Source organism: Lathamus discolor, chromosome W (assembly GCF_037157495.1).
Source record: "Lathamus discolor isolate bLatDis1 chromosome W, bLatDis1.hap1, whole genome shotgun sequence".
NCBI lineage: Eukaryota > Metazoa > Chordata > Aves > Psittaciformes > Psittacidae > Lathamus > Lathamus discolor.
In genome coordinates, this window is record NC_088908.1 from 28,826,998 (window position 1) to 28,851,975 (window position 24,978).

Below are 24,978 nucleotides of genomic sequence, written 5' to 3' on the forward strand. Positions count from 1 at the left end.
ATTTGACAAAGGACTTTCAGTTATTTGTCCATGAGAGGCAGAGATTGACGTTGGGAGTATTAACCCAGAAAATTGGAAGCTGGAAAAGACCAGTAGGATATTTTTCAAAACAACTAGATCCGGTAAGTGCGGGATGGCCTTCATGTTTAAGAGCGGTAGCGGCAACTATTGTTCTAATACAGGAGGCCAGAAAACTGACTCTGGGAAAACATATGGAAGTGTTTGCACCACATATGGTAAAAACTGTCTTTGAACAAAAGGGGGGGTATTGGTTATCCCCTAGCCGAATGATGAAATATCAAGCAATCTTAACAGAACAAGATGATATGAATCTAAAGACTACTAATTTGTTAAATCCAGCAGCTTTTCTAGGAACTGACCTAGAGGAAGGAACTCTTGAACATAACTGTACAGAGGTCATCGAGCATATATATACGCAACCAGAACAGACTTAAAAGAGGTACCTCTTGAGCAACCGGACTGGGAACTTTTCACAGATGGAAGCAGCTTTGTGGAGAACAGAACACGGTACGCAGGATATGCTGTAACAATGCAACAAAAGGTAATTGAGGCAAAAACATTACCTCCTGGAACGTCAGCTCAATGGGCAGAGCTGATAGCTCTTACAAGAACGTTGGAACTGAGCGACGATAAAAGGTGAATGTATGAACTGATTCAAAGTATGCGTTTGGTATTATACATATACACGGAACATTGTAAAAAGAACGAGGACTGTTGTCTTCACCAGGGACTGATATAAAATATCAAGAAGAAATTTTGAAACTGATAATTGCTGTACAAAAACCCAAACAGATAGCCAGTATGCATTGTAAAGCACACCAAGGAGGAACTTCGAATATGTCCGAAAAAAATACACTGGCAGATTGGACAGCTCGACAAGTTGCCCGAAAGGTATGGAACATGATGGCCCTGATACCTCTCAAGGTAAGCCCACTCCATACCTATCTTTCACAAGATCCTAATTATTTAAAAGAAGATGAAAAGCTGGCAGGACTATTGGAGGCTCAAAAGAATTCTGAAGGGTGGTATACAACAACAACTGGACAAATAATAGTACCACCAGCAATAATGCGAAAAATCCTACAAACTGAACACCAAAAATGTCATTGGGGTGCAGAAGTATTGGTAACTTATTTAAGGCTAGGAATAATTTCCACACAGATGTTAACGATGGCAAAAGCAGTAGGATCAAAATGTGAAATTTGTTTAAAAAAAACAATCCGATAGTAAGGAGACAAATTGAAATAGGAAAAATTAAAATAGGAATGAAGCCAGGAGATTATTGGCAGGTTGATTTTGCGGAATTACCAAAAGTACAAGGATACAAATATCTGTTAGTAGGGGTTGACACCTTTTCTGGATGGCCAGAAGCCTTTCCCTGTCGCACCAATCAAACAAAAGAAGTGGTGAAATGGTTACTTAGAGAAATCATTCCACGGTTTGGAGTTCCTTTAGGAATATCATCAGATAGGGGTCCACATTTTATTGCCAACGCAGTACAAGAAGTTAGTAAACTATTAGGAATATCATGGAACTTACACACTCCTTGGAGGCCCCAATCTAGTGGACAGGTAGAAAAGATGAACCAAATAATAAAAAGACAAATCTGTAAAATATGTCAGGAAGCCAAAATAAAATGGCCACAAACATTGCCTATAGCTCTGCTACGAATTAGAATAAAACCTAGAAGTAAAATGTCAGTAAGCCCCTATGAAATCCTCTATGGAAAACTATATGAGGCACCGGAACCCAACTCTAATACCCATATTAAAGGGAATCAGGATGTTTATAATTATGTGCTATCTCTCGGTAGAACCTTAACTCGACTGCGAAGCACTCTGGTGTGGAATAGGCCACTATCTCTGGAAAATCCAGCGAATGACATCCAACCAGGAGACCAAGTGTATGCCCAGAACTGGAATGAAGAACCATTAAAAGAACGGTGGGACGGACCATATCAAGTATTGCTAGCCACATTCACAACAGTGAAGGTAAAAGGAATAGATTCTTAGATACATTATACACGAATAAAGAAAGTTTCAAAAATCTGGGAAACACAGGTACTAGGCCCTACAAAACTAAAACTGGAATGTAAATAAGATGCCTGGGTTCTATTATAAAACTTTGATTTTCATATGGTCGTTAACAGAGCTGACAGCTGTATTTATCCTAGCAATCCCTCAGAAAGATGTTTTAAAACGACCTAAAACAAGATGCCATTCTGAGTTGCAAGTTAACAAAAACCACTCCAATAGGACCAACACCAACAAGGGTAGTTGTGAAAAAGATAAATGGTTCTATAGGACTGGATATACAATTAGCCATAGCGAAACTAAGGTTACAAGAAAAAGGACTAAAAGATCAGTAAATTCAACACAAATAATCCAATAGTATCATCGAAATCCTGAGGAAAATTTAATGATAGGACTGATTGAAGATTTTGCAAAGATGAAAAACACAAGTAGAATAACAGCTTGTTTACCAATACCCAGAGCGGCAGGAGAACCAACTGAATGGGGAATAATAACATTCTCACTTTCAGAAATTAACAGAGCAATCACTTGTCAGGAAAAGGAGGTAACGGAAAACATGACAGTGACAGAATATCGAGAAGAAGGCGTTTTTGGAGATCCTGCAGTTTTAGTACTAAGGTCAGTCTGTGAGAGATACCAAAATGCTCAATTTACCTCTGTAAGAGATGAATGGGGAAAATGCATTTATAAGAAAGAAATCAAGATAAACAGGCAAAAAAGGGTGTGGGAATGTGGAAAAACAAATAGTTCAAAACAAGACTGGAATACAATTTGGTCAGTGAGCATTTTACAGAAATTCCAATATATTGGGAACATCTCTTGGTGTCTTAGATGGACAGGAAAACAAAATGTAACAGAAAATATAAACATCAGTAACTTACTGTCCATAAATAGGGTTAGTCAAAATATAATAAAAAATGTTCCTTGGTGGAATTGTACCAGAATCTTAGATTGTGACACTGACCCTGAGGAAATTACAATACCTCCAGTCAAGATTGCTTTAAAGGCAGGATGCACGTGCTGAGGACTGAAAATTGGAGGAAAAGTAATACAAGTCCCCATTGACAATATGGATTGTAAATATTCAACAGTGCATAGTATGGGACATTTCGTTTAGGCAGCAAGTGACGGAACCTGGACTACCCACCTACCCATGGAAGGTCCAGCTAAAGAAATTACTTTAGGATTACCGACTCTTTGTCCAATTTGGAAAAATTCACCATTCAAAGGCAAATTAGAAATCTTACAAATTCGAACAAGAAGAGATATAGATAATAACGACAATAATGATGAAGACATTTGGCAGGAGCCCTCAACAGGAGTTAAGATAGGATGGGCTTTTGAATCTCTACTTGCCCCAGTGGCAGCATATTGAAACAGAGAAATGATTGACAACCTGTTTAGTCAAACAAAAAGGTTAGCCAGAATAACAAAAAAAGGGATTCAAAGATATAAATTGCAATTACAAGCCACAACTAAAATGACCTTGCAGAACAGAATGGCATTGGACATATTACTTAAGGAACATGGTGTTTGTGGATATTTAAAGGACAGAGTGGATCACTGCTGTATTCACATTCCTAACGTGACCACAGATATAGAATACGACATTTCCCAGCTGTACAACATTGAAAAAGAAACGGAAAAAGAAAAAGAATATATTGAACAAAATTGGATCGGAGCACTTTTTGATGATCTAGGCCTTCACCTCACAGGATGGGTCCATTCCCTCGTACAAACTATAATAGTGATACTGATTGTATTTTTAATGCTATATTTGATGTATCTTTGTATTCGAAAGGAAATAGCCCAAAACAGGGCATGGACCCATCGAATCATAGAGGCAGTAACTAGGAAACATCTGAAATACCCTACACCTCCACTGACTTATCAGGAGACAGCTACCTAAGAGAATGAAAATACTTACTTAAGTTAAGTGAAGTATTTTCAAAGGGGGGAAATGTTAGAGAAAAAGGCAAAATTTTACGATAACTAAACATTAGAAATGATTATATTTGAAAATTTATAAATCAGTAGTGTGGGTTTGGAAATACTGTAATTTTCCAGGACAGTTTGTAGTTTTGTACCAGAGTTATTCAGTAACCAATGTTAACAATGGTAGGCTAGGTGGTAAGAGCTAACATAATTACATACGGTAAAGGGCATACGGGTGGATTTAAAAAGTATTGTGAAAGTCTATCGAAGTAGAAACTAATGGACACACCAGGGTAGTCAAGTGAGAACAAGACAATACTGGCGTCCACACAATGGTTGGGATATATCCAAAGAACAGAAAGGTGAAGGAGGACAGAGCGAGGAAGACTTCTTACTTCATCTGAGGAAGACTCCTTACTTCATCAATGCGACCACCAGAAGAGGCTGCGCAAGCGCAGAAGAGGCTGATGTCGTAATAGACTGATGTGGCAATCCTTGATACATTTGTAGTAGTTAATGATGCAATCCGTGTTAAATATGTATTAGTAACCAAATTTTAGTGTATAAATTGCGAACGCGATGTGACGAGGTCGAAGCCAGATTTGGGCGAGTGCCCCTGGTTTCCCAGCGCTGCAGTAAAGCACCTCATATAACCATTCCGGTGGTTATGTGTTTATTCTTACGCTAACAATAGGAGGAGTCCCGGCCGGGCGGCGGGTCCCGGGTCCTGCGCCAGCCGCTACTCCCGCCAGCTCCCCCATGGATAAAGCGGGCTCGCCCACGCCGTCGCCCCGACTCTACCTGCCTCGCAACTTCAGTTGCAGCGCCTGTCCCTATGGCAGCCTGGTCGAGCAGCACAAGGCGGCCTGCAGCCCCGACGGCGACACCGCGACACCGCTCGTGGGGTGGGAAGCAGCGGACGAGAAGCCGCAGCCGCCCCGCTGCCGGGAGCCCTCGCTGCCCACCGTGCCGCCCAGCCCCACTCAGCGCCGCCGGGCCAAGTCGCTGCCCACGCCCGGCGACAGCAGCCTGCACCCGGCGTTGCAGCAGAGCCCGTCCCGCTGCAAGACGGTGCAGTTCGCCGACTCCCTCGGCCTGGAGCTTACCTCCGTGCGCCAGTTCTGCGAGGCCGACCTGCCGCAAGTGCCGCTGCCCACCCACCGCTGTGGTGGTGCCCCACCGCTGCCACCGCAGACCTCTTCAAGACCCTGGAAGCTGCCGGCGCTGGGCGACCTGGAGCCGATGCTGTTCGGGCTACCGCCGCTGCTGGAGCCACTCTTCCCGCCGCAGCCCGGCGCCAGCCCCGGCTTCATTGAGTGGATGCAACAGCACAGAGTGCGGCTGTAGTGGGTGCGCGCCGAGCCGGCGGGGCTGCGCGGCGCCGTGCGCGTCCTCAACTTGGCCTACGAGAAGGCCGTGTCGGTGCGATACACACTCAACAGTTGGGCCAGATGCGCCAAGGTACCCGCCGCCTACCAGGCACCCGGCCCGGCGGACGGCATTGATATAAGGAAAGCAAGTGCCTGGAAAACAGGGTTAAAATGCTTTTATCTTAATTTAGGTCTAAAATAGGGATCAATGTTTGTGTTGTAAGTCTGTGGTGTGATAACAGAATTTAGTAGCCCTACTAACATGAGTGAATTATTTCTTACCATCCTTCCAATTATCAGTTAGTTTGGAGACAGTGCCTCCTGAACATCTGCTAGCTTCGGATACTCCTTGTCTGCCCATCTTGAAGACCCCTGCCCACATGAGGAAGACTACTTACTTCATCTTGAAGACCCCTGCCCACAACTATCAGAGGGCAGTGTGCAAGCGCCAAAAGGAGACTTATGAAAATGAGTTTTTAGAACTAATCGTAATAGCCCCGCTGCTCTCTCAGGAACCTAATGTATATGCATGTTTGTGTGTAATAAATATCTGCTTGCTTAACTCCTCGGTGTGCAAGTGAGGAGGAGCGATCCCCCTTGCACCCGGCGCCTTAATAAACATACCTGCTTTATAACTCTCCTTGAGTTGTAGACTCCGATTCCGTGCTTCAGCATCACCTACCGCTTCACCTCCCTCCTGCCCTTGGGCGTTGCTGTCGCTGCCAAGGCCATGCTGGTGGCACTACTAAATTCTGTTATCACATCACAGACTTACAAAACAAACATTGTTCTCTATCTTAGACCTAAGTTAAGCTAAAAATATTTTAACCCTATGTTTTCCAGGCACTTGCTTTCCTTATATCACTGGAGTTTGCTGTCCGCTACCGCATCGCTGGCTCTGAATACTGGGACAACAAGGAGGGCAAGAACTATCGGCTGTGGGGCTGGCAGCGTGGCCCACCCACCACTGGTCTGCCACAGGACCCCAACAGCTCCGCCTGGATCCACTTCATCTGAGGCATGGAGGGAGTGTGCAACCCCAGGGGACTGGCAGCCCGGTCCCGCCCCAATGGAGGGATGAGGCCCAGTGGGTTCATCTCACAGGAGAGCTCAACATTATTCCGGCCTCCCTGTGCGCTGCAGCTCCCTCCAGAGCAGGGAGGGAGGGCAGAGACGGCCGCAGGGCATTGGTAGAATCCCCTGGTCAGGACCAGGATCAACAGGTGCAGACACAGGCTCCCGGTGCCGGCAGTCAGCACCAGCTGCGGCACCTTCAGCAGGCTTAGGTTCTGGTAACGCACAGGGCAGTGTCAGGTGATCGCCCAGCCGCTGTCCTTCTCTAATCCTGTTTAAGCAAAGCCCTGTTCCGGTGAGGGGCTGGATCCATGTTCAGAGCCTCGCTGGCTGGTGTTAATTGCCCTGCGGGATTAAGGGCCTGACAGGGCAGGGTTAAGGGTAAGATTGCGGTTTTGAACCCAGAAAGACAAGAACACAGATGCCCCCAGGTGTAGATGTGTTACATCATGCTGTAAAAATTATTAATGGGTTTAAGCAATTATATTTTTATTTTATTTTTTAATTTTGAACCCTGTTTCATGTGTTTAGACATACTTAGAAAAGAAAATGTCACACACTAGTTGAAATGCAATACACAGAGATTTTAAAAAGCATGTGTTCTGTTTCAAAATTCATGTGGCATGTTGTCACAAAAGTTTGTCAGGATCTGCTGTTTGTTTTGGTAAGATTGGTCCTATGAAGCTACTTGTGCTCAGGTCAGTGGGAAGGGTGTGGAATTACACCAAAGGAATTAGAGGTGGCAAGAGTTGAAGCCATAATTTCAGTCTGCATCCCAAGCAAGACTTTCAGTTTTATTCCTGTTAACAGTTTAGTTGAATTTCTTATGCTGATTTACAGAACAGAACTTCATAACTCACAAAGTTATAAAGCAGGTATGTTTATTGCGGTGCCGGGTGCGAGGGGGATCGCTCCTCCTAACTCGCACACCAAGAGTTCAACAAGTTAGATATTTATTACACACAAACATACATATTATCAAATTTCACAAGCATAGGAGATTATTAGAATTAGTTCTAAGAACTCATTAATATTATTTCCTTCCCCTTTACGCCTGCTCACTGCCATCTGGTGGTCTTGGACTGGGGTCTTCTGGATGAAGTAAGAGGTCTTCCTTGCTATGTACTTTTCACCCTTGGCACAGTTTCCCCAGCTGGCAACCTCAAGTGTTTTAGAGACTAGTTGAAGCAGGTTTCTGTCAGACATTCATCTTCTTGAGGGAAAAGGGTCTCTGATTTTAAACAATGTGTTTTGGTTACCTATTCTATTCTGAATTATAGTTTAACCACAAGACTAGTAAGAACAAGAACATATCTGTTCCCTATATTAAGTTAACACAATCAATACATAGTTCGAAGAAAACTCTTAACTTTTTCCTTAGCCCATTACTATTCCTCGCATCAATGCCAAGGTATGGGTGCAGGAGCCTGCTTTCTGAAAAATAAAATGCTCCAAATGTTTCATAATAATTTCAGTGACAGATTTCACAAACCTGGCTAATTTTGGTCAGACTAATTGAAGAAAGCCATATCTTTCCATATAAAAATATATCAATAAAAATTACAGATCATGCTGACTTCTGCCTTCAAAGGTATGTTTTAAATCACATTAGTAGTAAACAGTATTTTCCTTTTTAAACTCACTTTTTCAGGATTTCAGCTGAATGCAGGTTGTGCTGGTGCCAAATCTGGGTGATAATTTTCCAGGACTTAGGCATGCATGTCTCCATTTGCAGGAGAGGGACCTCTACAAATACAACTTCTGGGAGTGATAAAATTGATGTCAGTGTGAGCTTCTGATTATGAAGGGCTGTCAGATCAGGCCTTTAAAGTCTTGGATCTTTTGTAAATTGTTTAAGAATGAAATGTGATTTTTAACTGTATTTTTGTTGCTGAAAAGTGTTACATGTTCCCAGCATCTTGAATAACATTGAGTTCTCATAGAACCTTTTGACTTTGGGGGGAATTGAGAAGCACTTTTGTCTTCTGAGGGTCTGGTTCAGTCAGAATAATTAAATTTATAAATTCGGGGTGGGAAGTCTGGAAACTTGATGGGACAAGAATATTTCATTTAAAGTCTCTAGGTCACTGTTTCTGATTTAATAGAAATGATAGCAAACCTACTTTCTGTGGCATTGGTTTGAATTTCCCAGTCAGTTTTCTAATCCTGGTGTTTTTAATAAAAACAGAATCTAAAAGAAATGTGCAGTAAACATCTACTAAGTATTTCACAGTTTAGAATATTAAGGCCCTGCTCTTGTGATAAAATCATCCTATATATTACTAGGTCATTTTTAAAGCTAGAATTGCAGAACTAGGGTCTTAAAATGTTCATTATTAAAGCATATTAAGTGATGTATTTGATAAAGAAAACCAAGTTTTACTTAAAAACGTTTTTTAAGTTTTTTTTTTTAAATAAGAGCCTTAATACTGGAGAGAAGGAAACAAACTTGTCTCCATTTGAAAGCACTTTGAAATATGGTGGAAAATATAGCAAACTATCTTTTTATTTAAGTGTTGTAGCTTTCCAAAACATTTTTTGCTTGGCCTTTTTACCCAAAAGGTGAAAAAACAACTGTTATGGAGACTGATTAAAACACTTGGAGAAAAAGAGTTTCTATGCATTTTTATTAACTGATGCTGCAAATTTGCTTATAAAGATTTAACAAGATTTCCTGTTTACTGGTTTAATGGATTTAGAAACACAAATGGTGCTAAAACCATTTTTAACAGTGAGTAACTTTCATTCCAGAACTTCAAAATTATCTTCCAGTGGATGGCAGTTTTCATCGTCGTTTGATTTGTGCAGCATCTGCAGGTCTGTGATTAAAAGTCTCCTTATAGCAACTGTGGCTTAAACTCTTTAGATCTTGAGTACCTACATGGATGTACATGCATCAAGTACGCTAGCAAGTTGTTGAGTTACCCTGCTATCATGGCTTAGGTGAAATTACTGTTGTTCTCTGTTGAAATTTTGTAGGCAGAATTGGGCTATGGCTTTGTAACACTGCTCATATATTATTGCTTTTTTATTTATGCTCCCCTTTGTCACACACAAATCTGAATATTGACTATTTTGAGGATGCAGCGTACTAGAAGAGTGTTTTGTAAAACAGTCTCCTGAGCTTTTCAAGCATTTAAGCCTGTTCTCATCACTAAATTTTCTGAGTAACTATATGGGTTTGAACATGATCACAGATTATTGATGAGATATGTTTAAGTCCAGTAAAAGACATGGTCTTCTAGAAGCATTTCTAAACACCTACTTTTTAAAGCCTGGAAAGGTAAGCTGGTGCCAGGTCAGCTTTGACTAGAGAATGCCATTGATGAAGTCTGTGGAAGAAGTTTGATGTGTCTTAATAGAAATTTATCAGTGGTATATGCCAAAGCTGCACTACTTTGATTACACATTTTCACTTCTATCACATTAACTTATTTCCAAGCGAGATATGTTCAGATTTCCAAAAACATGTTCAGTTGCAATGACTGTTTTTTCCACTGACAGTATTTAAACAGGGGAAGTTTAGATTGGATATAAGGAGGAAATTTTTTCCTGTTAGGGTGGTGAGGCACTGGAATGGGTTGCCCAGGGAGGTTGTGAGTGCTCCATCCCTGGCAGTGTTCAAGGCCAGGTTGGATGAAGCCTTGGGTGGGATGGTTTAGTGTGAGGTGTCCCTGCCCATGGCAGGGGGGTTGGAACTAGATGATCTTGAGGTCCTTTCCAACCCTAACTATTCTATGATTCTATGTAGTTTCCAATCCTTTAGACTTCAATCTGATGCTATGTGTGGCTTGCTAAAAGCATGGTAATCAGTGGAGATGAAATAAAAATCCCAAATAATAATTATGTGATATTTGCATAAATGATGTCTTTGAAGAGAAAAACACGAAGAGGATAATTTTCAAGTTGGCAGGACATCAATCATTTTAATGGGAGCAGGAGCAAACCAACTTTTAAAAATCACATTGATGCAAAGGGTTAACCGATGTATGGGGGGGTAGGGTTAAGCCGCTTGCTTAATGTTACTGCTTACTTGTGCTTACTCAACAAATGCATGCTCAACACTTATTGTGCTTGTCGGAACAGGGTGGGAGGACCAAGGCTATCGATAAGAGGAAGGAACAGTAACTCCTGTTCTTTGGACCCCTAAACCGGCTGAAATCAGCTTTGCGGTTTGGACAGTGACTAAATCACCAGGGAACATGCGCAATGACTAGAGATGAAAAGTTCAAGAAAGACTCGTTTACTTGAGCTTGAGACCCTCACCCATGACTACCAGGAGACACTACGCAAGCAAGGACCTTTTACCTCATTTTAATATGAAGCGGGGATAGGTCATGAATACGTATAGGCATATTGCATAACCTCATGAATATGTAATAGTTTAGAGGATAAATATGAAGGAGAACAACGCTGAGGTGCGCATGCCTTTGGAGGAGTGCTCCCCCATGCGCCTCAGAGCTGAATAAAGCATACCTACTTTACAACTTTAACGAGTTGTGGAGTCTTCCTGCATATCAACATTTCTAAAGAATATAGTTCCACAAAATGAACTGTCACAGGCAAAGCAAAATATTTGAAAATTTTCAAACCAACCTTTTTCTGGAATATATGTTAGCTCTTTGTATTCTTATATGCATTAATAGAGCCTGTGGTACCTTCCTTTCCAACTGATACTAGAATGGTTTAAGCAAGGCAATAATCTTTAGGTTATGTACTTCACTTTTAAGTGAATTAATTATTCATATGCTTATGTAAAAATGTGTCTGTCATTGTGCAAAGTCGTAGCTTTATGAAATGTGCCAGTGTTTTATGTGCACTATAAGGATACTTTATACAGTGAGTCAAATTGTACTGTATGACTAATATACATTGATGTTTGCTGCTTCACATTTAAACTGGTAGGGTTTTGCACATGATTCTGTGCCTTTCATGGCAATATTTCTGAAATCTATCTGTACTTTTAGAAATCCTAAAAGGAATCAGAACTATTAAGTGACTGTAAATAGAATTTCAGCTAGCTAAGCATATTATTATTTATTAGCATAAAATCAGTAATTGAAACTGTCACACTCATTTTCAATAAATGCACATACTTTCAGGTAAATTATTTTCTTTCTTCTTTTACCATTTGCAAGTAACTTTTTGATGTGGATCTGTGTGCCTAGGTATCTTGGTAAACAAGAGTAAGTGCACACTGTTGTTTCAGCATATGAGGGGAAAATGTATCACTTGAATGAACAAATGTCTGTTCATGCATATGCATGATCTCTTTACAGATACATGAAATGTTTTTCCATAGCGCCAACAGGCAAACATCTGATAATTCTATATTTTAATGTAACCTACAGAAATACTCAGAACCTGCTTTTTAGCATAATATCAAATATATATTGAAATTTTTATGTGCCTTTCAACATTTCCTAGGAAGAAATCTCATGGGTTCCTTAGTTCTCTCAAAAGTCCAATAATTTTTTTGTTAGTAAAATGAAAATTGTACTAAAAATATAATCATAAATTCTAATTCCTGATACATTTTCAGCTGCGCCAGAAATCCTGTATCTATAACAGCCAGAAGAATTTGATAATATTTCCTATCTTACAGTGAAAGAAATCACAGTTAGAAATCTGTCTTCCTGGTGCACCTCTACGGTTATGTAGTCAAGTAAAAAACCCAAAACTGTGACTATAACAAAATATATTTATTGTATATATTCACCTCTTACACAGATATTATGAATATCTATTATGATATCGTCAGGGACTGTAGTGACAGGACAAGGGGTAACGGGTTAAAACTTAAACAGGGGAAGTTTCAATTGGATATAAGGAGGAAATTCTTTCCTGTTAGGGTGGTGAGACACTGGAATCGGTTGCCCAGGGAGGTTGTGAGTGCTCCATCCCTGGCGGTGTTCAAGGCCAGGTTGGATGAAGCCTTGGGTGGGATGGTTTAGTGTGAGGTGTCCCTGTCCATGGCAGGGGGGTTGGAACTAGATGATCTTGAGGTCCTTTCCAACCCTAACTATTCTATGATTCTATGATTCTATGAATATATATTCTATCTGAAACCAGAATTTCTAGTTTATGAACTCTATTTATGGAGACACGGACTTTTCAGCTTTTACTGTTATTTATCTGTTGCTGCATAATGCATACTGTTAAAGCTTTTGGATGAATTTAAACTGTCTGCACGGTTTATAACATGAGATAAAAGTGCTCACTGTAAGGAATATCTGAAGAAAATGTCTTTTACCTTCCAATTATGCTGCATGGCTTTTTGGCAAATCTTAATAATTTAATTCTGTTTCCTGTATGCACTTCACGTGTACTTGTTCTGAATACAGGATTACTTACTGAAATGAAAATATTTTTAAGCACTGAAATTAAGTTTTTTTAAACAAGTAATTAAGGTAGGAAATAAATACAGTCAGTTGTGCTGTAAAATAAAGAACCCCAGCCTTATGTGGAGCTGATCAGTGTTGGTTTTTCTTTTTTTAAATGGAAGATGGGGACATATTGAGTTGCTGAGGTGAGTAGCTTGAGAGAGGACGCCTGCAACACCGGAGCGGAGAGGGGAGAGATCAGCGTCCAGGAGCCTCACCTCAGAGCGACAAGAGCCACTGAGGAAGGAGCCTCAAATCCTCAAGAGGACTTGCCCAGGACCTGGAAGCTCAGCTCCTGCGAGGGGCTGACTCACAGGGGGCGGAGCCAGGAGGAGTGGCACCAGCTGGGAGTGGTTAAAAAACCTACCTAGGGAGCACAGTGATGAAATTATTACAAGGAGGGTAAGGGCAATGAAGAGAGACTTCAGGGCCCTGGGACGGCTGGTTAAAGGGTCTGGAGCGCAAGTGGTGTTTGCCTCCATACCTGTTGCAAGCAAGGGTGAAGGGATATATAGGAAGAGTCTGCAGATTAATGTATGACTACGTGACTGGTGCCAAAGGCAGGGTTTTGGGTTTTTCAGTCATGGGCTGCTGTATGAGACACCTGGTTTGCTGGTGACAGGTGGGATACACCAGTCCCAGAGAGGAAAAAAGGTGTTGGGGCAGGAGTTAGCAGGGCTTATTGACAGGGCTTTAAACTAGATATGAAGGGGGGAGGGGATTTAACTGGGCCTGTTGGGGACAAGCCCAAGAGAAACATGCTAGGGATTGAAGGATGGCGGGCTAAGGAGGACTATCAATCTCTTGTTTCATTTGTGGGAAAGGATAGTTTTTTAGATCCTGTCCCGCAGGGGAAAAAGGGTACTAGGACTGGCTCCCTGAAATGCCTGTACACCAATGCACGCAGCATGGGGAATAAACAGGAGGAGTTAGAAGTCTGTGTGCGGGCTAAAGGTTATGATCTAGTGGCAATTACAGAGACATGGTGGGACAGTTCACATGACTGGAATGTGGTCATGGATGGCTATGTCCTTTTTAGGAAAGATAGGTCAGCAAAGCGAAGTGGTGGAGTTGCTCTTTACGTGAGAGAGCAACTTGAATGTATTGAGTTCTGTCCGGGGTCGGATGAGGAGCAAGTGGAATGTCTGTGGGTACGTATTAAGGGACAGACTGGCACGGGTGATACAGTTGTGGGGGTCTATTATAGACCTCCTGATCAGGACGAAGGAGTTGATGAGGCTTTCTACAGGCAACTGGAAGTAGACTCGCGACTACATGCCTTAGTCGTCGTGGGGGATTTTAACTACCCTGATATTTGCTGGAAGACTCACACAGCCAATCATTCACAGTCTAGGAGGTTCCTCCAGTGCATTGATGATAACTTCTTAATGCAAATGGTGGACGTACCAACTAGGAGAGCAGCGCTGCTAGATTTAGTACTCGCCAACAAGGAGGGTTTGGTCGAAGTGGTGATGGTCAATGGCAGCCTTGGCTGCAATGACCATGAGATGGTGGAGTTTAGGATCCTGAGTGGGAGGAATAGAATACCTAGCAAAGCCACAGTTCTGGATTTCCGAAGGGCCAACTTTGGCTTCTTCAATCAACTGCTAAGGGAAGTCTCATGGGAAAGGGTACTAGGCGGTAAAGGGGCTCAAGATAGTTGGTCAGCATTCAAGGACCGCTTCTTCCAAGCTCAGGATCAGAGCGTCCCAATGAGTAGGAAATCAAGTAAGGGATCTAGGAGACCAGCGTGGTTAAACATGGAGCTGCTGGGCAAACTCAAGTGGAAAAGGAGAAACTATGGATTATGGAAGGAGGGGCTGGCCACTTGGGAGGAATATAGGACAGTTGTTAGAGGATGTAGGGAGGCAATTAGGACAGCTAAGGCCTCCTTGGAACTCAATCTTGCTAGTCGGGTTAAGGACAATAGAAAGGGCTTCTTCAAATACATGGCAAATAAAACTAACACAAGAGGCAATATAGGCCCACTGCTGAACGAGGTGGATGCCCTGGAGACTGAGGATATAAAGAAGGCAGAGGTGCTGAATGCCTTCTTTGCCTCTGTCTTTACTCCTGCAGACTCTCCCCGGGGGCCCCGGATTCCTATAGCCCCAGAAGGAGTCAGGACAAAGGAGGAGTTTGCTTTGGTAGATGAGGATTGGGTTAGGGATCAGCTATGCAATCTGGACATCTGTAAATCGATGGGTCCGGATGGAATGCACCCACGGGTGCTGAGGGAGCTGGCGGAGGTCATTGCTAGGCCACTCTCCATTATCTTTGGTAAGTCGTGGGAAACGGGCGAGGTGCCTGAGAATTGGCGGATGGCAGAGGTCACACCAGTCTATAAGAAGGGCAAGAAGGAGGACCCGGGTAATTATAGACCGGTCAGCCTTACCTCCATCCCTGGAAAGGTGATGGAACAACTTATTCTTGACTCCATCACTAGGCATATTAAGGATGAGGGGGTCATTAAGAACAGCCAACATGGTTTTATGAGGGGGAAGTCATGTTTGACCAACCTTATAGCCTTCTATGAGGAAGTGACTAGGTGGAGGGATGATGGTAGAGCAGTAGATGTGGGTTTTCTTGATTTCAGTAAGGCATTTGATACTGTCTCTCACAGCATCCTCATAGATAAGCTAAGGAAGTGTGGGCTTGACGATCAAGTAGTGAGGTGGATCAAGAACTGGTTGAAAGGAAGAAGGCAGAGAGTTGTGGTCAATGGCGCAGAATCTAACTGGAGGTCTGTGACTAGTGGAGTCCCTCAGGGGTCGGTGCTGGGACCGGTGCTGTTTAATATTTTCATCAATGACCTGGATGAGGGAACTGAGTGTACCCTCAGCAAGTTCGCTGATGACACAAAACTGGGAGGAGTGGCTGACACGCCAGAAGGCTGTGCTGCCATTCAGCGAGACCTGGACAGGCTGGAGAGTTGGGCGGGGAGAAACTTGATGAAATTTAACAAGGGCAAGTGTAGAGTCTTGCATCTGGGGAAGAACAACCCCATGTACCAGTACAGGTTGGGGGTTGACCTGCTGGAAAGTAGCGAAGGGGAAAGGGACCTGGGGGTCCTGGTGGATAGGAGGATGACCATGAGCCAGCAATGTGCTCTTGTGGCCAAGAAGGCAAATGGCATCTTAGGGTGCATTAGAAAGGGAGTGGTTAGTAGGTCAAGAGAGGTTCTCCTCCCCCTCTACTCAGCCTTGGTGAGGCCGCATCTGGAATATTGCGTCCAGTTCTGGGCCCCTCTGTTCAAGAAGGACAGGGAATTGCTTGAAGGAGTCCAGCGCAGAGCCACAAAGATGATTAAGGGAGTGGAACACCTCCCTTATGAGGAGAGGCTGAGGGAGCTGGGTCTCTTTAGCTTGGAGAAGAGGAGACTGAGGGGTGACCTCATCAGTGTTTACAAATATGTAAAGGGTGGGTGTCAGGATGATGGAGCTAGGCTTTTTTTCAGTGATATCCAGTGATAGGACAAGGGGCAATGGGTGTAAACTGGAGCATAGGAAGTTCCACGTTAACATCAGGAAGAACTTCTTTACTGTAAGAGTGACAGAGCACTGGAACAGGTTGCCCAGGGGGGTTGTGGAGTCTCCTACACTGGAGATATTCAAGGCCCGCCTGGACAAGTTCCTGTGTGATGTACTGTAGGTTACCCTGCTCTTGCAGGGGGGTTGGACTAGATGATCTTTTGAGGTCCCTTCCAATCCTTGGGATTCTGTGATTCTGTGATTCTGTGATTTTTATTCTGCAGGCTATTTAATATTAAAAAACTAAAACTGAAAAGAAAATGGTCTTCCTACCTTCTTGTGCTTGAAATAACACATACACTAGCGATTCCAAAGAATAAAGCTAAAAAAAAATGGCAAATGTGAGATGTGCTTTAATAAAATGCATGTGCTTTGTTTTAGTAAGTCTGGGAGAAAGTCCTGTTCTCCAGTGCAAGTGTATTAATGCCAGGGATGTCTTTCTATGCAGTATTATGGTGTACCTGTTTTTTTTTTTTTGCGATTAATTTGATTGGTATAGTTGATTTATTGGTGTGTTGTCTATAAAATATTCTGTTTAAAGTGTCATTAAGGAAACTGTATGTCTTAAATAGTGTTATTTCCTTAGGCTCTTTTTTGTCTGATCTGACTTCTTTAAATCATAATCATAGTCTTTTGAATGACAGTAATAAGACAATATTTCATAAAATTGGGTAATGAAGTCTCACACATACTTTACTCTTTATTACTTTTAGGAAAATTTTTTTTTACAAAAAGTTGTGTTACTGTTGTGAGGTTTAATTTTTTTGTCTTTGTGTCTTTAAAATAAGCCAAATTGTATTATACTTTAAAACTCAGAGCTAATATATATGTTTTTAAAGATGTTGAAAAGTATTAAAACTAAAATCAGTTGGGACTACTCTAAATCCAGTTTCTAAACTGTAGTATAATAAACATCCGTGTACATCCTGCAACTGGCTTCATGGAGGTGCACCCTGATGTGAAGTTCATGCATTTTAAGGTTGATACAAAATGAGCTCTACCTGGGTGCAAAACCTGCTTACATCTAGACATGAATCCATGATGTAATGCAGGATAACTGAGTGCTGTGACAGAATGTCCTGGTTTTTATATTCTCTTCCCTTGATATTTCCCTTATCATTATTATTATTGGTGGTGGTAGTAGTAGTGGTTTTGTATTATACCTTAGTTACTGGACTGTTCTTAACCAGTGGGATTTTGATTCTCCTCCCCATTCCTCCGGGTGTGTGGGGGGGTGTGGTGTGTGTGTGTTAGTGAGCGAGCGTGTGAGCGGCTGTGTGGTTTTGAGTTACTGACTTGGGCTTAAACCACAACACAGAAAATTACTGTTCTTGGAACAATTTAAAGAAACTCAACTCCTCCCTTACAGTGTTACACAAACTATATCTCTCCGTAATGGAGATGCTGTCCATTGAAGACAGTTTTTATTTCTGTTTTTTTGATTTACCTTGACTTTGTTTAAAAAGAAAAGTTGTTTCTTAACTGTGCATTTAACTAGTAAATTACTTTGGGTTGTAGTTTCTTCTGCAATGTTTATATTTCACCAAGTAATGTTTGTTTCTAATGTTTGTAAAAATAATATCACCAATAATTCAACATTAATGTTTTATAATAATGCCTTGTAATTTACCTAGCCTTGCAGTATTTCAGATGATTTTCCACTAAAACCACATCTAGTCACTGGTTGTCACAATTATTAAAAAATATATTTATAAACCGGTAGATTCTAGATGTCATGAAAGATTAATGATACAAATTGTGAGCATGTGGTGAATATAAACCTTTTTTTTTTTAACTGCCAAACCATGAGATCTTTTTTGTTGAGGATCTGAAACAATTATGTTCTATTCATCCATAGTGCATGTGTGAAGACATGTGATGTACCTGCACTTTTGAAGAAAAATATCCAGTATTTGGGCCTGATTTTCCAACTGATTTCAGGCAGTCTCCATTGAGAGTGTTCTCTGTGAAAGGTGCAGTATGCTGAGTTATGTTGGCAATCTGGTCTTCTGAAGTGTAACCATCTTTCAAGAAGATGAGATTATCAGTGAGCGTAGATGTATGGAGCTGTCTTTACAGTCTTGTATCTTTTCAGACATAGTTTAGCAGTCTGGAGTTCAGAAAGGGATATCTATACTTCAGTTGGCTTTACTCCTTCCCAGCTTTGCTTTGTGATGGTCACTAGTAACAATTGAAACATTCTTAAGTGCAATTCAACATTTAGCTGCCAAAAGCCAGTGTTAGAATGTACAGGAACACCAGTCTTTCCAGAGAGGAGGGAGGGATATATGTGAGGGAAGATGTGGGATATGTGAAAAGAACTGTGATATTTATTAAAAACAAAACAACAAAAAACAACAGAACAAAACCAAAAAAAACCAGTTTAAATTTTACAGTGCTGAAGGACTAGGAGGAAGGTTCCTAAACCCCATGTATATGCAGGAGAAACTGTGGGGAATCTGTTTCGTTAACAAGCACGTCTTCCTCCAGTGGTGAGGCAGAATTGAGTCTCCCTAGGTATTAGCTAGATGAATTGTAAGGACTCTTTCAAATATTCTTTTTCTGCTAATTGCTGAGTTCAAAGTATTTGCTTCTTGAATTGTTATAATCACAGAATCACAGAATCACAGAATCCCAAGGGTTGGAAGGGACCTAAAAAGATCATCTAGTCCAACCCCCCTGCAAGAGCAGGGTAACCTACAGTACATCACACAGGAACTTGTCCAGGCGGGCCATATGCTAGTTTTCAGTCTTTCACTGTAGATAGCATCTTACCTTACAATGGCCAGAATAGTTTCCAGCTGTCCTGGGTTCATCAGTAGCAATCTTTTTTTTTTTCTCCTTCTTAGTAGCTGGTGCAGTGTTTTTTGACTTTCAGCCTGGGAACAGCGCTGATAATACCGATGATTTTAGTTACTGCTCAAATGTTTGGTCTGACCAAAGACTTTGTGAGTCTCATGCTCTGCCAGGGAGGAGGGGAAGCTGGGAGGAAGCAGAGACAGGACACCTAACCCAAACTGACCAAAGAGGTATTTCATACCACAGCACATCATTCCTGGGATGTAATTGGGAGTTACTTGGAAGGGCTGGTTCACTGCTCAGTCGGGCTAGGTTTCAACGTGTGGTATTGTATTCTCTTCCCTTGTTATTTCCCTTATTATTCTTATTGGTGGTAGCAGTAGTGGTTTGTGTTATACCTTAGTTACTGGGCTGTTCTTATCTCAACCCATGGGAGTTACATTATTTCGATTCTCCTCCCTGTCCCTCAGGGAGCAGGGGAGGGGGGAAGAAAGGGCGGGGGGGGGGGGAAACCGTGTGGTTTAGATTTACAGCCTGGGCTTAAACCACGACACCATCTTTTCTTTAACAACTCTTTTTAAGCCTTTTTTTGTAATACAGATAAAAGCCATATAGCCATAAGGAGAAAAAGTGTTACATGTTTGTTCTCATGTAATTAATACAACTTATTTTTCTATATTCTTTCAGAAACATCTGCTTAGCTTTCTCATTATTATTATTATTATTATGTTTTCATGTGTTTCTTTGGAAAGGTGAAATAATTAAAACATAGCCCCTGATTTCATTTTTTTTCCCAGAGGGAATGTTTTCTGACTTAACATCTATCTAATCTTTTTGTTCAAGTAAAACTGAACTCTTAACTCACATAAATGAAAGAATTCAGAATTGCTTTCTGAGGGTGCCATTATATAAATATTAGACTGCAATAATTAGTATAAAAAACGTAATTTCACTTTTCTTTTTGGTGAGGCTTTGAATTTAAAACTGCTCAGTTCTGGGTGAAGATTATAATGAAGTCATGGTGATCTAAAATGAGAAAAAAGAATAATTTTAAATTGTTCTTTAGTCTTGGATTAATTTTTCTTTATTTTTCACTCTTGTATGCTACAGTAATTCATCTGACTACTAGTCAGAATGACAGTAAAAAGAGATTTATTAATAATAAGTGTTAAAATGCGTGAGGTATTCATATAGTAGTGCTACTAACCATGATGATAACAGTCCCTATTTGTTAATGTCCCTCTCTGGGCACTTTTTGGAATCTACCAACAATTTTTGGTGCGACTGTTGAGTTGAATTGGCTGAGGAGACTGGGCCATACTGAATGCTAAGGCCATCTCAAACGGGGAGCCCCTGTGACAGGCAGAGGCAGCAGGAGTGAGGAGGGTCAGGTGCAGAGAGAAGGGAGAGGACAAAGAAGAGGGGGAGAGAGCAAGAGCTTGTTCTTTCAGCAGCAGGGAACAGTGAGATCAGCTCAGGTTCTCATGCAACCTCATCCCGAGTGATCAAGCTGTTGTCATGGTCTAGAGCCATGGTTCCCAACCTTTTTTTTTTTTTTTTTTTTTTTTTGACCTCAGGATGACTGCCTCTACTTTAGATCGCATAGAAGCAGGGGCATGCGTTAAAGGACCATGATGTCCTTCAGTTACTTGTTACACCTATGGAAGATATGGGAAGTAGACAAAAAAAGTGTTTCAGTTGTAGATGAGGATGATACATTGCAGGGAAAAAAAGAGCCGTGCAATAGTGATGCTGCACCAGCCTTATCACTGGCTTTGCATTACCAGCTGTGGCACAAGTGGGGGTTGTCAGAACAGACAGGAGTTGCCAAGAGTACTTTAGCAGTGAAGAAGGGAGAGGGGTGATGGCTGAACACCAGAAGTGCTTTTGAGTCCTAAGAAGTGCAGACTCATCCTATCTTGTACCTTTCTCTAACCATGAAAATCAATCCACAAGTGCTTTACCTCCATTAAAATACATCTCTAAGAAAAATACATTCAATAGCATAAATAAACACTATAAACAAATAACAAATAAAACAGCCTAATAGCAGAGGATGTAGGATGCTTGTACTGCATTAAAATAGATCAAGTGGCTAAATTATGTTTTGTCAGGAAGAGAGGGATATCAATATTGTGAGGCAAACTCTAACCAATCCAGATATTGCAGGTTAAATTCTCCTGCCAAGGACCATTTGGCGAGCCAGCCAGGAGGCCTCTGTCCGGCTGCAGGATCGGCTGAGGGGCGGACATCCTAGGCGCCCCAGGCCGCTTGCCTGGAGGAGCTCCGCTTCTCATCCGCTCACTGCGGGGACAGACAACAACCTGTGCCGGCTGCGGAGAAACGGTATGCTTGTAAGGGTTTGTGTTTCTGTGTGACTGAGACGTAGTGTAGCTACAAAACGAGTGTGGAGTCCTAATCCACGGTTCCGTGTCTCCGCGAGGGGAGCGGCCGTAGACGGACGACGCGTTTGTGTTGGGTGGCATTTCACGTGGATATTGCATTTCACATGGATATTGTGGCTGTGTGCCTTGTGGGAGTATAACTGTATGTGACAGGTGGCATTTCACGTGGATATTGCATTTCACGTGGATATTGTGGCTGTGTGCCTTGTGGGAGTATAACTGTATGTGACAGGTGGCATTTCACATGGATGTTGTGGCAGTGCTTTTGGTGTAGATTCCAGTTTTATAGCCACTCTGGGTACCGGTGGGGCAGATACTGCTCGGGGTGTCTTACGAAACACTGGCGGGTGGGAAATTATAGTTACCTAATTGGTTATTCTCTGGGACCAGAAATAAAAATATTACTTTGTGGAGAAAAGCCACAAAATCCCAGAGGACTTCTGGGAAGTTAGAAAGGAAAACTGAGAAAGGGTTTGTAAAAGGTATAAAAATAAAATTTAAGGAGACGTGGTTACAAAGGAGAAAGTAAAATGGGAATTCAACAATTAGTGTCTCTCTTTTTGGGACAATCCACAGGGGATATTAGGGAAAATTTCGTAACCTCACATATGAGTGCATAATAACTTTTGAACAGTGGAACCTGCCGTGGATGCTAGGGCAGTGTAAATTTTGCTGGAATTGAAACTATGATCTAATGACAGGGGAGTTGATCTGCAGAACCCAGAGATATTATTTCACTGAATCCCCTGAGAATATCATAAAACTTGTGTGTAGGTGCTCTCATATTTTTTTAAGTGCATTTGCAGAGCACTGGGAAAGAGAAGCTATAGAGATTTGTAAAAGACTGAGATGGGAGCCTGTCAAAACATGGGAGTTATGAAGAAAAGCCCTTTGGGTTACATTTTGGCACATTGGAAAGAACTGGGAGGTTCTTCTGGGGGCTCGGTAAACAAGAAAACATCGGTAAAATATTGTAACCAATGGTGGCCTTTATATACTTTGGAAAATCAGGGAAAATGGCCTAAAAATGGAACTCTGAATTATAATACATTTTTTACAATTAATGTTGCTTTAGAGGTGGCCGGGAAAATGCGATGAAGCAATGTATGCAGATATGTTTCACTTTAAGAAACCACCTGGAGTGGCAGACAGAATGTGTAATTAATATAGCTCTGCCAGATCCCTAATTTTGGTTTTGGAAAAGGACAGGGAAAAACAGAAAGCTAAGCTGGAGAGATGTTGTTCAGCCTGTGATATTGGGACAGTAATCAAGAAAATTATGTATCACAGGTACCTCCGAGAGGAGCACCCTCTGCCTCTGTCCTATCAGGTATTGATAAGGAGGAGGAAATTGCTGTCACTGGCAACAAGCAGCACATTCACATTCAGAGTTAAGAAGGGGTTAAACCAGAAGTGCTGTTGCAGAGGCAGGCATCTGTAACCTCTGCAGAGCAGGGTGAGCACCTGAGGGGAAAAAAAAAAAAGGGAAAACCAAGGAGGAAAGGAGGGGAGCTCCAGCAGTTCCTGTGCAGACATGTTGACAGATGGGACTGAAGGATTGATGAATAAGTGTGGATGGGAGTGAAGGAGGAAGCATGGAGAGTGTATAGGAATCAGAAACAGGTAGAAAAGAAAAAGCTGGGTCGTGCTATAGCCACGGCAGCGCTGGTTGCTTTGAAACTGGTGGAGGAGGAACGTCGGGCAGAAGTGGGGGAGTGGCCTCCTCTTCTGTAGAACCGGATCGGTGTGAGTGCTATGAGGAGTCTGGAAGCTGGGAGTGAAACTGCCCTGGTTGGGGGGAGTGCCATGGGGTGGCTCTGGTGACTGAACTGGAACTAGACTGACAGGGACCAGGGGAATCTTCCCTAGCAGACCCACTGGTTATAATGGAACTAGGGGACAAAAGAAAAAAAAGGAAGTGGAATTTTTGGTTAATACGGGTGCAACGTATTCAGTTTTAAACAAAGCTTTAATGCCTTCGGGGACGATTTATATTATGATAAAAGGGGCTACTGGCCAAGGTGAAAAGGCTTATTTTTGTAAACTATTAAAATATCAATTGGGAAAACAATGGGGCATCCATAAGTTTTTGTATATGCCTAACTCCCCAAAAGCTCTTTTGGGGAGAGATTTGTTAGAACACTTAGGAGCGACAATTCCTTTCAAAGGAGGCGAGATCACTTTAAAAGTAAAGGACCAACAGAATATAGAGATGTTAAAGCTTAGTTTTGATCACTAATCATGTCGAGGGGGAAGTCAGATTGAAGATATACTGGATCAGGTATTCCCAGGGGTATGGGCTACAAACATACCTGGAAGGGCCAAAAATGCACCCCCGATGCAGATAAGCTCAAGGAGAGAAAACAGCCAGTCAGGATTAAACAATACCCCCTGAAGAGGGAAGATAGGGAAGGAATTTGTCAAAATGACTGAAAATTTCCTACAGCTAGGACTGCTAAAAGAGTGCCAATCTGATTTTAGCACCCCTATTTTACCTGTTCATAAACCTGATGGGTAATACCGGGTGGTACAGGACTTATGGGCTGTTAACAAAATAACTGAGGATGCTTACCCTGTAGTAGCAAATTCATACACTTTGCTAACATGCTTAACATCAGAGCTAACTTGATTTACTGTTCTAGATTTGAAGGATGCTTTCTTTTGCCTCCCTCTCCACGAAGCCAGCCAGAAAATCTTTGCATTTGAATGGAAAAGCCCTAAGAGTAGGTGCAAAATCCAGCTCATGTGGATGGTGTTGCCTCAGGGTTTTAAGAACAGTCCCACCCTGTTTGGAGAACAACTTTAAAAAGACTTAAGAGTCCTGGGAAGCCCCACCGGAAGAAGAGAAGTTACTGCAGTACATAGAGGACATCCTAATAGCTACCCAGACAGAAGAGGCCTGTGTGGCCTGGACAGTATGACAGGATGGTGTAGATTGTGGATCTACCATCATGGACTAATTGTTAAGCCTCTATATGCACTACAACAAGAATCTTCAGTGGACAAGAGAAATGACTTCATCCTTCCACCAATTAAAAAATGCCTTGAGGTCGGCACCAGCCTTAGGACTCCTAGGTGTGAGTAAACCGTTCTTTCTTTTCTCCCATGAGAAACAAGGAATTGGCTTAGGAATACTAGCACAGGACTTGGGCCTGTACCAGCGAGCAGTTACTTATTTTCTAAGCAATTGGACTCTGCAGCTGAAGGATGGCCTGGATGCCTCAGGGCTGTTGCAGCAGTTGTACCAAACATCCAAGATTCACCTTGGGCCAGAAAATGACTGTGCTGGTGTCCCATACAGTGTCTGCAGTGCTGAAAGTGAAAGGCGGGCACTGGCTTTCCCCACAAAGGTTTCTGAAATATCAAGCCATCATGGTGGAGCAAGCCACAGCAGAAACGGAGAACCAGTACACCACGATTGCCTGGAG

General features: G+C 42.1%; 1 protein-coding gene across 1 annotated transcript; it reads left to right on the forward strand.

Annotated features, from left to right (window-relative positions):
- Window positions 1–4,748: 4,748 nt before the first annotated feature.
- On the forward strand, window positions 4,749–6,376 carry LOC136004484 (protein phosphatase 1 regulatory subunit 3E-like). The gene is given in 3 exon segments (XM_065661007.1): window positions 4,749–5,495; window positions 6,042–6,074; window positions 6,203–6,376. Coding segments are annotated over 3 exon segments (954 nt in total).
- The last annotated feature ends 18,602 nt before the right edge of the window (window positions 6,377–24,978 follow it).